Raw genomic sequence first — 15,455 nt, 5'->3', positions numbered from 1 at the left:
CATAAATGCAGTTATACCAAGCAAATTGATAACAGCACTGTAATTGACTGTTATCTCATTCTTTTCTGACCATAGCGTAGCCTACTAACATGAGCTAAGAAATCGCGATGGTTTTCTAATGGAAAATATACCTGAAAGATAACCTGTCTATGATGCATCCTAAACACCGGTCTGGGACATTTCTGCTTGCTAAATAGGTTTTTCTGCTGTTGATTCGCTCACAGGTGGCCCTGTCAATGCTTTGTAAAATTTTTAATTAAGACCACAAAAAGTCTCAAAAAAGCATCTGAGCTAACGTTCATTCCCAAACACCCACTAGGCTACTTCAATACTCTATTTTCAAAGGTGTTTCAATTAAGGAAGAGCTTGGCTCAAAGTAAAGTAACTAGGGCTGAGATGATGTAATTGACTACATAAATTCGTCAAAGTGAATAATTTGTGTCAACTCGCTGCAATGTAGATTTATTAATGCACCCGTTATCTACATCTCCATTTAAACCAAATATTTTAGAGCGCACTTTGAAAGATGTATCCAGGGCAGGGCTCTACACATATTTGTTGCACATGCTACAAAAATCATTCTGTGCAATGGATGGATGATTTACCAACGTTACATTGGTCTGATACAGTTTTGGCTATGGCTATATGCGTGAGACTGAAACGCTTGTTTGTTTGTTTGAAGTGCATGTGTAGGGTTTGAGAGGGGAATCAATGTGCTTTGATTCCAGCTTGGTAGTTGTAGTCTATGCGATTAAAAAGCATGTGTGTGTGAAGTATCCAAACAATGATAACACTTTCATTATGGCTGCTTTAGCCACGGACCTTCAGCTACTGTATATGTATGAACAGCCTAGCAACAGGCCCTTTTGGACATGTCAGTTATTTGCACCACTGGTTAGATGTAAAACTGCATTTCGTTTTAGACTACTGGTATTTAATTTGTGCATTGACAATAAAGTTGAATATCATATTCTAAGGATGACTAAAATCTTGCGTAGAAGAAAAAACTTTCACAAAAATCCATGGCATGCCCTCTCTTCTTGATAACTGTTGAAAACTGTATGGAACTGACAGGGATTGTTTTGTTTATTAATAAATAAATACAAATAAAACATTATGCTGATACCTTCCAGGGCTTAAATTTCACTGCGGGATTGCGGGTATTGCGCATAATTTGTTCAAGTCCCGCAACTCTAGCCATCATAATGCGAGAAATTCCCGCATACACTTTTACAGCCTGTCTGATGACGTTAATATAGCCTAATCATTAAGTGGCGAGTTGAATTGAACATAGCCTCATGCAGACGCACACACACAGAGAGAGAGAGAGAGAGAGAGAGAGAACCACTTTGGCGCCGCAAATAGGCTACGCTTACCATGGCAAACTTTTACATCTGGAAAGAGCTCCTTGGTAACGATCCTGCTAGCTCAGGTCACGTCAACACTTGATCCCAGAAAGATTGTCTTCGACATGTTAGTTTTTTGAACATTTATTGTATCTAATGACATAGAAAACATAATAATTTGCATACACATACCGCACTATGCACAACTTTTATTCACTAGCGACTATAGCCTAAAACCGTCCAGGTTGAAGGGGTGCTAATTACTCCATAGAATTACTCTCAATGTATTTTCTTAAAGTGACAGGCACTCAATTACACCTACTCATCAGCAATGTGCACTCAATTGGACCTACACACCACATTAAAGATATGCCTAAGTGTTATAGGTTAAACGTCAATATGAGACATTCAAATTACTAAATATGTTTAGCTACTAGTAATTACTAGTAGAATGCTAAATGCATTATTAAATAAATACACTCTATATGAATTCAAAAATATATGATAGAAACATATCACATAAGCTATCATTTTCAGTGTGTGTTTGTGTGTGTGGAGAGAGTCAAGCAGAATCTAGGATGTCCACTGTTGTGAATGATCCCACTACAGTATATATTACTGATGACGCCAGGGTGGTGGGGGCCCCAAAATCAAACACTTTTTAAAAAAAAAAGTATCAAGTATTGAAATCGCAATTCTTGACTTGGTATCAGAATCGACCCCCAAATTGTGTAAATCCCCCCTACATGAATAACCTAAGGGGGGAATTCCCCCCCATTTTGAAAAATGAATTTTAAGCCCTGCCTTCTGTTTTTCCCAAATACAATGTAGCCTACATGACCTTTCATCAGTCCAGTTGCAATGGATGAACTGTGATGAACTGCCCTACTTGTGATTGTTTAGGGATTTTAAAGGTTTTATAACAATGCTACAATGTTTTTGGCTAGTGCTACAAAAATCTACCTATCACCTTTGCAGCGCCAGTAGGCTATTTTCTGTACGGCCCGCACAGACACACACAGGCCAAACAAGCATACACAAAAGTTTCAAGAGTGGGGAATAAAGTAGATGATGGAGACATTGATAAGTGTGATTTATTTTTGCGGAACGAATGTACAGGACTGAGTGGCGGTCATATGTTGTACCGCTATGCGGTACATCTATTTTAAAATTTACATTGTAGCACCGTTTTATGTTTGTTGGAAGATGTATGAACATATTAGGCTTAGGCTATAGCCTACTCAGTACTTCGGTCATGCCTGTTCTTTGCTACTTGTGAGAGTACTTTTGTGCGTGTGCGTGGGTTGCCTGAGTGGCAAACGTTCTCCAGTCAGTGTTTTCAAAGTGCTGAAAACGAAATGCATCACTGCAATAAATTAATGAATAAATTGAATCACTTGAAGTGAAACATCACATCATTAATGCAGTTCACTTTTAATAAATGTTGAATGAGTTGAAGTGTGTGTGTGTGTGTGTGTGTGTGTGTGTCTTTAAAAGAGGGACGATACTCATTAAACTTGAAACTCCTTAATGTTATTACATTTGGTGCACACATCAATTACCTCAGTGTATCCGGGACAAAGGTTTAGTCCCGAGTGTTGCCTAGGAACTCCATAGTGCCCCCTTATGTTAGTAAGTCTTACGTAGCTACACGCATCAAATTTGGTAGGTTTTTGAAACCCCCTTAAGATTAACAACTTTCATATATTCATATAGGTATTTGGGAAATGCTGAAAGGGTGATACAATGGATTTAAATATCTCGCCACATAAACAGGAAATATGTCATACGTTCACCATGCCTTGTTTGACATGGTTACTTACATCTGGCAACTGAACAAATAACTATTTCACTGGGCTTAGCTTTACCATGCCTAGATATTTCATCAGATTCGTTGTGAACTCACATGTGTCTTATTTTTACGTTGTTTTATACTGTGGTGTAAGTTAAATAAGTGTGATACAATTTAGGCTTATCTGTTGCAGGGGAAAGAAGACTTTGAGTAAGAAGAAAGTGAAGAAACGTCAAAAAGTCAAGTCAAAGGCTAGAACAAGAACAAAGGTAAGGGTGCTTAAAGGTTCCATTTGTAAGTAATTTATTATAATAAATCATAAGATAACCATGATATGTCATCAGAGATTAAAGATAATATAGAATGGAAAATGTTTTTTTCTAGGGCTGTCAAAATAACATGTTAACTCATTGAGTGCCTTTTCCTTCCCATGCGTTGAGTGCCAAAAACGTAATATTACGTTTTTAGCTTTTCTTTTTTTAATTACGAAACTAGACACTCTAACACACCTTATATGTGATTTTGGGAACTCTGTGATGAATGGAAATGAAATATATGACGATCGAAAACTCATGAAAATGCACAATCTAGACATTTTATCTGGACATTTAATCTTAAAACTCTGCTTTTGATGGTTGCCGTTTTGGGTTGAATCAGTGACACATGCACGTCAGGTCAAAACCAGGCCATTTCTGTGGGTTTATCACTAGGTGGCAGTCTCGCCAGGCCTCGCTAGGTCACTTCCCGGAAACTTTACAGGCAACACTTCATATTTCATCAAAGACGCTACATCTCCATTTCTAGAAGGGATTTTGATGAAAACTAGCCACTGTTTAGCTTGGGATTTCTTAGGAACAGAGGCATGTAGAAATAAATGGTTTGTACCCACTGAGAGCTTAAAGTCTCACCTTTCAAACAAGCCATAGTATGTGACCATAGCTATAACATAGAATACGCTGTGGCTCTACAAAAATCTACAAAAGTCAACAATGATCAAGATTGCAGGCACTCTGGGCCAAAGCTTCCGAAAACAGCGCGGCATTCAATGAGTTAATTTTGATTAATTAATTACAGAAAATATAACGTGTTAAAAAAATTAACGCTGATTAATCACATTTCGTAGTGAACTTTGACCAAGTGCAGTTCTGGCTACAGTGACTGAAGGAGGCAGACGAGAAAGCGCTACTTGGTCCAGTGAATGGAACATTTAGCATTAGTTTAACAAAACGCCTAGGTGGACCTGTTGACAGGAGTGTGTTCTGAGATTTCTGCAGTAAGGATTTCTGCAGTCTGTACCGTAGGAGTTTGTCAAGTCCGGAAGGTACGAGTTAGCACACCCCTTGATGACAATAAATAACGCTAGCCGCCAGCCTTGTCAATGTTAACTTTGCAAACTTATTGTTTAGGCTACTTACTATAGGCTACATATGACCAACTAACTAACTGACAAACTCCTTTACTAAATCAACTGCATTACCTCGGTGTTAGGGTACGGCACATGTCAACAGTGAGTGGAAACTTTTACTATGCTAAAAAACATCTCACGAGAATCGTGAAACATTACTTTATCAGTAGATATAGCTCTTTGGAGATAATTTTGCCTGTTGTTAGTCCTTCGCTTCCACAACAAAAGCATTTTCATTGTGTACAGGGGGAACAAGTAATGAGAAGTAGGCTAAGGCAAAGTAAAATATAAATATATCGCGACTCTAGGGGAAGCTCTAGTGTCACCAAAAATACCTGAAACTGATTGCTTTAAAGCAACACCAAAGAGTTTTTTGTACCTTGAAATAATATTTCCAAAATCGTTTTAGTGGTTCATCAACTCATAACAGGGTGAACGGCACTTCTGCATTCGCTTTGCGACCCTCTATCGGCTATAACTGCACTAGCAGATCTGTACTTCGATGGAATGAGACATATAAGAAACTACAAATTTTACTTGCTTCTGATGTCGCAATATATCATACTTTCATAAAATCATGCGACATACTCTACCTTTTCTGTAGACATTGTTATTTCCAAATCCGGTGTTGGTTAAAGAAATAGCGTGCGTGCGACAGGAAAAGTGCTTTGGTGTTGCTTTAAAGTCTATAATGTTGGTTTGGCTTTTCATTGATTCACTCATCTGCCACAATTTTAATTGAAATATTTTTGAAATACGTTCATAGCAAAAATGGATGCATGCGATTCATTTCGATTAATTAATCAATTAATTAATTAATTAATATTTTAAAGAGTATGTAATTAATTAGATCAATTTTAATTGCTTGACAGCCCTATTTTTTTTCTGTGCATGGCCACAAAGCTACCATGAACTGGAAACATGGTTGTTTATAAACTTAACCTATGAAACATTTGTTTTTTATTTCAAGTTTTCACAAGCAGTGAGTGTTTCATTGTATGTCGCGCCACAAGTTTAGCAGGAATTATTTGAGTTTGCGTTGCAACAACGCTCATTTATTAAGCATGGTTTCAAATCATTTGGGCTATTCCTATTTTTTAGGGAAAATCCAGGGCAACTAAAAAGTTTACGACCACCCATCTAAAACCTTCAGTAAGGGTCTCCACTCTCAGGTGAACTTGCATAACGGGTCATCACAGCTGTTGCTTCGTTATAAGGCTACCAGGTCTGTGGGGAGGGGCCGCTGGGAGTGAGAGTAAAGGAGCTTTGATCGTGCAGTAATTAACTTATACAAACAACATCATGCCTGTTTTTAAGCTCACCTTCTGTATGAAGACCGCAACATGTTACCGATCCACTGGGAATTCTCCTGACTCCCGCGATTCTCCACTACTGCGCTTGTGTAGCATTATGTAGGCAAGAGTTTGTTCGCAATGTGTGCGCAGCAGTTACAGATTGCGCAACGTCATAGAATGAAAGTAGCCTTCTCCACTGCTTGTGCAAAGCTGATCCTAAATTAATTGCTGGTGGAAATATATAGTTTGTGATTTAGTTCATTCAGACAGAGGAAATATATTTCTTGGCGGAAGAATGATTATCTAGGAATAACTCGTTATATTTTTAGTTGCTATGCCTTTACTTCATGAAACTTGGCCAGGTATTTATAACAGTTTTAGAAAAGCAATAAGCCACTCGAGTCCATAGGTTACACTGATTCTAAAACAGCTAAGGGGGGTTTTAGGCACTCCGCTAGTGCGTCGTGCCTAACAACGCCCCATAGCTGTTGTAGAATAAGTGTAACCTACGGCCTCTTGGGGCTTATTGCTTATTAAAACATGTCCTGCAGATTTTCTGTATGTCTGGTATTCTAAAAAAAAATCTGGCCCATCTTATTCCCTAGTCTAGTTATAGGGTGGTAAATGGTCTTATAAAATAGAATCTTAGCATGTATTTTGACAGCCCAGAGTGGCATGCCTTTTATGTTAACGTCAGAGAGCAAGGTAAAATATTCTGTGAATCCATTTCATGTCATCTTTAAGAGTTCTCGTCATACAGCAATGATAAATTACCTTCAGATATAATTGAACACAACAACTATCAACTCTCAATAATCAACTCTTTGATTATTATACACTCATTGTATATCTTTATCGTATCTCTCTCCGTAAGTCTAAGTTACCTGTTACTTCTCATTTTGCTTAATCTACAGACGGATGGCTTTGATGGGGCCTTTTCTGTATCTGATATAAAGCTCTACAGTAACCCTTCAGCTTTCAATGTTTACTGCAATGTACGGCACTGCGTGCTGGACTGGCAGCAGAGGGAGGCCTCCCTTGCTCTGGCTTCACACAGTTCTGTGCAGAGTGGTGACTCGGACAGTGAGGAAGAGGAGGAGTACCATGAACCGCCTGTCAAACTCCCCAAGGTCAGTGATGAGGTGGAGATGTTTACACAAGCATTTTGTAACCTTCAGCCAATGAGTTCTCACAATCCTTTCTTATAGTAAATCTAAATTCAGATCAGAATTGTAATGCAACCTGTGTAAGTGCACCATAATAGTCATGGACTGAATTTGCTAATGTGAGATACATGTGGCATCAATCCTAAATTGCTATCACACATTTCACAGTGAACTGCTATACTTTTCTAGACTTAACTATGAGGGAATATGTGATTGTCAGAATTGTGCAGGAAACTGTCAGAGTGAGCCCATCTGTGAAACTTTTTTGCCAAAGAGCGTGATTTTCATTTCATCTGAAAAAGTCACTGTAACTCTTGCCATTTACATTTGTAATTAAATGGCTGGAAAGGCCTGGCATGCCCTCTTTGAAGGTTTTGGAGGTTTGAAGGACCTTGCACAAGCAGTCATCATCAAGATGATACCAGGGTTTCTCACACATAGACTTTACTTGGGCGGGCCGCTCAGGTAAATTAATGGCCGCCTGAGTATAATTAGCAACTTATTTTATTATTTATTTTATTCGTTCAAAAAAGAGATGTATTTTCCTATTGTGTTGCACGGTGTAGCAATAATAGTAAGGCATCACAATGCCCTCCCGCAAAAAAAGATACATTTCCCGACTTCAACTTCCCATAGTCTGGAGTGAGACTATCGTCGATTTCATACGAGATTGATAGAGAGAGACAGTCAAGTGATTGGCCTCTCTTTGTGCTATTTTTGAAGACCTACCTATCAGTTGTTTCTGAGGGCTGGCTTTATCTCTCTCACTTTCTGTTACGCATAGCCTGCCTGCAGCAGCGATATGACCAAGGAAAAAAAGAAAATGTTAGCTAACATTCACGGGCCACATGCTACACTAAAGTGTATCTCTGACTATAAACTCGAGGTAAAACATCACATTGTTAGGCTACTTTTCTCCTGCCTTCGGTGGGTTAAATGAAAGACTTGCTGAGGCGAGGTTAACAAGTGGTTACTCGAAATTCACATTCCCGCAGCTGGCTGTTTTGAATTGCTTTGCGAAACAAAACGAATCTGCACTGAGTGCGATTGTGAATTTAGCTCGGCTTAATAATATAATGTTGTCTTGGAAAGTTATTGGTTTTTCACAAGTTATTTCATTTAGCATTATATTCTTTCGGAAATATGTCACCTTTTTCAGCCCTTCTGAGTTTGCAGGTATGTTAATTAAGTTAAACTGCGTTACCGGCATAAGCAGTGTTGGGAACATTACTTTAAAAAAGTAATTAGTTATAGTTACTCACTACTTGTTCCAAAAAGTAACCGAGTTAGTAACTGAATTACTCTATGATAAGAGTAACTTCGTTACCAGGAAAGTAACTATTTACGTTACTGTTAAAAAAAAAAAAAAGTTGCTATATGTCAAAGAATTTGGATTTTTTGAGCAGTTTTGAAAAGCCAGTTGAAATTAGTAGAACAGACAGGTGTTTGTAGGCTGCATAACTTTCAATATTTATTAGATAGATAGATAGATACTTTATTGATCCCCAAGGGGAAATTCAAGATATTGCACATCGACAGACCTACGGTTGACTTCAGCCTGTCAGGTTTTTGTTGTGAGGCAGACAGATCTAGCTTTTGCTGCTTGGAGGACTGCTCCGAGTCCTTCTTTGCTAGTGGATGGCGAGCTATCATCTGTGGTGGAGGTAGGCTATCTGTGTTTTTGACCACTAGCTTTAGATGCGTGTGTGAGATGCCTCATTAAATTAGAGTTGCTTACAACAGATGTCGACAAAGTCTTCGCTCCTGGACATAATGTACACATTACATGAACGCTCTTGCCTTTGACCACAATGAATTTGAAGTAGTGCTTATATCTCTACCTTGAAAATGCCAACTTTTCATCGGATTGCTCCTGACCTCTGCTGTTTCATCGAATCTCTACTTTAGCTGTTGCGTGTGTGTGTGGCGCGTGTGCATGAAATCATGAAACATGACTCTGCCTTAGCCAATCATAATTGCTTACGTCGTTATTAACCCACCTCCTCACTAGCTGTGAGCCAGGGGTGTGTTCGGATTACACAGTTTATTCAATCAATGCAAAGTAAGTAACGCACCGCATTTAACGTTAACGGCGTTGTAACGTTGTAAAAAGTAATTAATTAGATTACTTTGTTACTGAAAAAATAACGTAGTTACCTAACGCCGTTCTTTTAAAAGGCGTTATTCCAAACACTGGGTATAAGTGTGTGTGTGCGCCAGTGTTGTAGTCAAGTCACTATGCCTCGAGTCCGAGTCCAGGTTCGAGTCCCCAGTGTTCAAGTCCGAGTCAAGTCCAAGTCCAAGGCAGCCGTGGCCCACTGGTTAGCACTCTGGACTTGTAACCGGAGGGGTGCCGGTTCGAGCCCCGACCAGTGGGCCGCGGCTGAAGTGCCCTTGAGCAAGGCACCTAACCCCTCACTGCTCCCCGAGCGCCGGCATTGTAGCAGGCAGCTCACTGCGCCGGGATTAGTGTGTGCTTCACCTCACTGTGTGTTCACTGTGTGCTGTTTGTGTTTCACTAATTCACCGATTGGGTTAAATGCAGAGACCAAATTTCCCTCACGGGATCAAAAAAGTATATATACTTATACTTACTTAAGTCATTAAAATTCCAAGTCAAGTCCGAGTCAAGTCCACTAGTAGGCCTATTTTGTAAGAGGTAGTGTGGATCATAAAAGGGCCTCCCCCGGGTTTTTTTTTTTAAATTCTGGCTGTTAAATAGACTACACAATTTTAGCGCAGTTCGGGAGGGACAGAAACAGAGCAGGCCCGTCTTGGTAGTTTCTTTCTGCCTCCCGTGACTTGAACACTGGCTACCTGCAACTGCATAGTGTTATCACTTCACTGACACTATGGAGACATGTTTCACGCCAACAATGGAGATGAAAACTAGCTTTCGGCAGATCATCTGCCTAATTAATTTCTTTGCGCAACAGGCCACATTCTACGTTCATTTCAGCGAGATGAGTGAAATAAATGTTTTTTTTAAGCTCCCATTGCCATAGGCTACTATTTGCTACGATATTCATCTGTTAGAAATAGAACAAGTTGCTATTTCCTTTTTTTTCGTGCAGTGGATTAGGCTATCAAATCGCTCGTTTGAACAGTAACAGTAATCCACTTCATTCGTGGTTTTAAATATAGTTGTTTCTGGCCTACCCACGAGGTTCAGTTTGTCAGTTTCACTTGCGCGAACCGTAGGGCCTACATTGACACGCTACATGGACACTCTACTAGGCAATTTAATGTTATGCTTCTATATTTTATGACACCAAAATTAGGAAAGTATGCTATATCTTGATCGGGAAAACTTTTAGTTTATTTTTCTTTCGATCCGATAATAGCCTGCTGCAAATTAACAGACAGAAGCACGGCAGGGCACGCCCCAAATGATAATTAATGAATGGAACCTCGCTTCTCGCGTCAGTCAGGAAAAACACTGTTCACCAAGTCACGATGATCAGCTTTCCAGCAGCTGTGTGTGATGTTTAGCCTATGTTGAGTGTAATCTTAGTTAATGTCATGTCATTTTGGAGAACTAATATTGCCTGGTAATACTACATTGACATGGCGGCAGCCATGTCTCCAGGCATTTCGGTGTTGTTAAAGTTAACGTTAGTTTGCTTTGCATGTGAACATGATGTGACTTGCGATGTATGACACAAAGCAGTAGCCTAACATTCCCTTTCACTAAAATTAGCATTACACATAGCCTAATTTAGATATTAAAATAATATAGCAACTTATAGCCTAATGACATACTACAATTATAGCCTTATGATATATTACAAAAAAAAGTAGAGTCCTTGACGAGTCATTGCGAGTGCGAATGCACGAGTCCGAGTCCAAGTTCGATCGAGTCATTCAGTGCTCAAGTCCAAGTCAAGTCATGAGTCTCTAAATTTAGCTAATGACTCGGACTCGAGTTCGAGTCTCGAGTACTACAACACTGGTGTGCTCGGCACTAAGAACATTCGCAAAAAACAAAACCCATCGGAGTATTTGTTACCTTACTACTGAGTGGGAGAACGGTAAACAGTGCACAACTAACTAATGACTAGTCTGAAGTCAATCTCACCACGAATTGCCTCCAAGAAAATTATACGAGCTAGGACTGCCACTGTTTTCAGTGTGAACAAGAGCATCTAGTTGTGTGTCTGTCACCATTCAACATTGTGATGGCGGGTGCGCGAGCTGGGCAGCAGCGCTTCCATAAAGCAATTCAAATTTGCACAAGGTTGGCACTGGCACTGAGGTGCCGTGTTTGTGAACTTTGAGGCAGCTTTCAGTAAGACAAAGCAATGAACAAAAGACTAGATTATGTGACCTAATGTTTCACACAACATTAATTCAATAATAAATAAAATGGGACTATATCAATAACAGTATCCGTAGAAACATTTCGACACAGTAATGCAAAAGTGATGTAAAGTGTCCCACATACTCGCCACTCCTGACCGGTAGCGCGACAATATGACGTCACAGGAGCGCCATTTATACTCGCGCGTGGTGGTCGCGACACTAGTTGCAATCTTCTCCTGAACAGAGGTGACGCTGTTGTGAAAAGACTAACGCTAACTACGTTACACAGTAGAAGAAGCTGCAGTAAGAAACACTAGTAGCTAGCCTCTGTGATGGTACCTCAGACTTTGGTTGCTGCTATTCACAACTACCATCATCATTATCATCTAGTTTCCAAGGTGTGTAGATAGATAGATGGATGGATGGATGGATGGATGGATGGATGGATGGATAGATAGATAGATAGATAGATAGATAGATAGATAGATAGATAGATAGATAGATAGATAGATAGATAGATAGATAGATAGATAGATAGATAGATAGATAGATAGATAGATAGATAGATAGATAGATAGATAGATAGATAGATAGATAGATAGATAGATAGATAGATAGATGGATGATAGATAGATAGATAGATGGATGGATGGATGGATGGATATATAGATACTTTAGTCATCCCAAGGGAAATTTACAGTTTAGTTAGCTGGCTATCTAGCTAGCAGCTGGCTGAGTTTGTGTAATTTCCTGAAGTGGAAAGATATTTTGTTCAGGCCTTAGTAGATATCCTTTGTTTGAAAATAAATCGTTTCTATTCTTTCCTCTTAATTCCATGTGTTGCAACTCTCGCTGGTAACTTTGTTAACTTATATAGCAAACTATTAAAAATTCACGACTATAACAAAACACTGCAACTCTTGCTTGCTCTCGAACTAGTCCATCTTCCGGTTTCCGGTTTGTCACGCTCAGCTGAGTGGTGCGCTACCGTGAGCTACCCGGCCAAACCCCTGGCGCGCCAGAGAGATCTACGTCATTTTGACATCACATTGTTGCGCTACCGGTCGGTTGCGTCGAGTATGTAGAAGCCTTAACGCGTTACTTTCCATAGAGAGTAAAGAAGTAATGCAAGGGATTACTCTGAATGCTCTGGAGGATGGCTTTATGAAACAGCTCCAAGATCAACGGTCAACCTTAACTATTTAATTTACTCAGGAAAAACATCCGTTGTAAAATTCTAGATATACTCAAAATTTGGAGGTGTAACTGTTCAAACCCTCTTTTGAGACAGAGCACACAATATCGGTGAATAAAGAAAATGTGAGTGGGTCAAGTGGGAAGCACCGGTTGTTTTGACATAGAATGACCCAGTTATCTTTCTCCTTGTTGCATTGTAATGGTTGGTATAAAAGATTGCGGTAATAACAGTTACCTGTTTTCTTTCCTCCAGATCATTGGCATTGGGCTATGTGGAGTGTTTGAGCTGATAAAGGAGACACGTTTTTCGCATCCTTCTCTATGCTTGCGGAGTTTACAGGCACTACTGGACATGCTGCAGGGCCAGCAACCTGAGAGCTTCCAGACTGAACCACCAGATGTCCTTGGTGTGTCTCATTCCCACACTTATTTTTTTTTTTAACTATCTTACTAATAGCAGAACTATGTCCATGAATGTTACTCTAATAACACAGGAAGTGACATTTTGGTTTTTGGCTGTATTCTAAGAATTGCAATTTAACTCATTGAATGCCAAGCTTTTTTCGGAAGCTTTGTCCTAGAGTGTACAGCCACAGCATATTCTGTGTTATAGCTATGAACACATACAATGGCTCGTTTAAAAGGTGAGACTTCAAGCTCTCAGTGGGTGCAAACCGTGTATTTCTTCACGCCTCTGTTCCTGAGAAATCCCAAGCTAAACAGTGGCTAGTTTTCATCAAAATTGCTGTTTTTTTCTAGAAATGGAGTCTTTCATGAAATATGAAGTGTTGCCTGTAAACTTTCCGGGAAGTGATCAGCGAGACCTGGCGAGACTGCCACCTAGTGATAGACCCACGAAAATGGCCTGGTTTTAAGCTGATGTGCCAGCGTCACTGATTCGACCCAAAGCGGCAACCGAGTTATGATAAAATGTCCAGATAAAATGTCCAGATTGTGCGTTTTCATGAGTTTTCAATCGTCATATATTTCATTTCCATTCATCACAGAGTTCCCAAATCACATTTAAGGTGTGTTAGAGTGTCTAGTTTCGTAATTTAAAAATAAAAGCTAAAAACGTAATATTACGTTTTTGGCACTCAACGCATGGGAAGGAAAAACGTCATATTACGTTTTTGGCACTCAATGAGTTAAAGACAGCTTGTGCAGTGTTTTCATAACATGTTTTCTTCCTTTGGGTAAAAAACTGTAAATGAAAATGTAATTATGCCAATAACATCTTTATTACTATTGCTATTTAGTGTTTGCAGATCACTCATTCCATTTATGGTTTGATGTCACTAATGCAATACTCCAACCATCAACAGAGTCCCTTTTCCACTTACTGCTGGAGATAACTGTGCGAAGCACTGGAATGAATGACCCTACAGGGCAGGCCCTGACAGCGCTGTCCTGTGCCTGTCTCTTCAGCTTGGTGGTGTCATGGGGTGATACCGGCAAAATCCTACAAGCTGTGTCCACAATCCTCACCAACAATGGTAGTCATGCCTGCCAAAGTATAAAGGTGAGACTCTAGTGTTGTTTTAACCTACATCAGCGTAATTGCCTCTCTTAGCCTAAGCTTACGAAAATCAAATGTATGTTGGCTGGTAAATGGGTAGTACTATGCATCTTGCAATGTTATGGTAATAAAATGGCTAACTCTGACATGGTAGAATGGGTGTCCTGTAAAAGTAAATATCTAGGTAGGTTGTCACAAAAGCTATTTTTTCAAAATGATTTGGGGGGGGGGGGAAACTACCCTGCAAGTCAGTAAGGATTGGGTTCATTTGTCCAAACACACCCTTGTTTTATGACTTACAAAAAAAAAATCAGCCTAATTATTTCGTTGCGTTGAGATATGCCTTTTCAGTTATGTGTATGCAGTATGTCAAAACATGCATCATATTGATTTGACTGACACCAATGTTTAGGGCTTTTTCACTGCCCCCATACCCTGACTGCTGTATTCTCTGCACATCTGGCACAGAATTTCTAGAGTTTTTTTGAGAATTTTGTGAAGCAAAATTGGTAGGCAGTGGTAGCGTAGTGTGGATGGCAGTAGGCTAGCATGCAGTAACCTGAAAAGTTGTGGGTTCGATTCTCGGCTTCCACCGTTGTGCTCCGGAGACAACGCCCTTGTAATATGATTGACATATGTAAGTCACTTTGGATAAAAGCATGATCTGCTAAATGAATAAATGTATGCAAATGTAATTGATCAGGTTGTGTTAACAATAACGCAGACAGCAATGTCATAGCTATACATACAGTGCTATGAATGTACTATTAACAGTAACAATAACAGGAAAAAGCCACCAATTTATTTTTACCTTGCCTTGTCATTTGATAGTTTATTCTTGCAGTGGTATAGAATTTTGGTATAGAACACTATTAAACTGCCTAAAAGTTAAGCGACTTCACATCCCCTAGATACATGTTCCTTTTCAGTCATGAGTCAGTGTCCTAAATTGTGAACAATCTGTATCTTCCAGGTGCCAGCCATCCTGAATGCATTACAAAGGAGTGTACAGGCAGTTCTGGTGGGCAAGATCCAAATTCAGGATTGGTTTGGAAATGGTATAAAACATGCAGCACTCATGAATAAGTGGCCACTGGGGGAGCTGAGTATTGATGACGATGAGCACTGCCTGTTGCAGGCTGATGGCTCTTTCCTCTATTTACTCTGCAAGGACGGTCTCTTCAAACTTGGATCTGGATACAGTGGCACAGTGCGGGTAAGCAAAAAAGGCACTTCCTTCTGTATGATGTATTGTGAAGGTAGGTGCCTCATATTGTTAGTAATGTGCTCATTGCTGTACAGTGTATTTCTTTTTTTTCTTTCAGAGAAGTGTAGTAACCCCCATGTTCTAACTGTTCCTATTGTTAATATACAAAAATGTAAAAAACAACCAAAAACAAAAAAAATACTTTGTGTCTGGTAAGAAAACTGAT

At 39.6% G+C, this 15,455-nt stretch overlaps 1 protein-coding gene across 15 annotated transcripts in view; it reads left to right on the top strand.

Annotated features, from left to right (window-relative positions):
• mycbp2 (MYC binding protein 2) overlaps positions 1–15,455 on the top strand; it is a 283,844-nt gene that overhangs the window by 19,306 nt on the left and 249,083 nt on the right. For all 15 annotated transcript variants that reach the window (XM_048239181.1, XM_048239179.1, XM_048239178.1 and 12 more), the window contains 5 exons: positions 3,332–3,407; positions 6,753–6,968; positions 12,757–12,910; positions 13,829–14,025; positions 14,996–15,238. In XM_048239181.1, the coding sequence (XP_048095138.1) occupies positions 3,332–3,407; positions 6,753–6,968; positions 12,757–12,910; positions 13,829–14,025; positions 14,996–15,238 (886 nt within the window). The remainder of the gene's footprint in view (positions 1–3,331; positions 3,408–6,752; positions 6,969–12,756; positions 12,911–13,828; positions 14,026–14,995; positions 15,239–15,455) is intronic.

Source organism: Alosa alosa, chromosome 3, assembly GCF_017589495.1.
Source record: "Alosa alosa isolate M-15738 ecotype Scorff River chromosome 3, AALO_Geno_1.1, whole genome shotgun sequence".
Classification (NCBI taxonomy): Eukaryota; Metazoa; Chordata; class Actinopteri; order Clupeiformes; family Clupeidae; genus Alosa; species Alosa alosa.
This window is presented reverse-complemented; position numbering and strand designations above follow the sequence as displayed.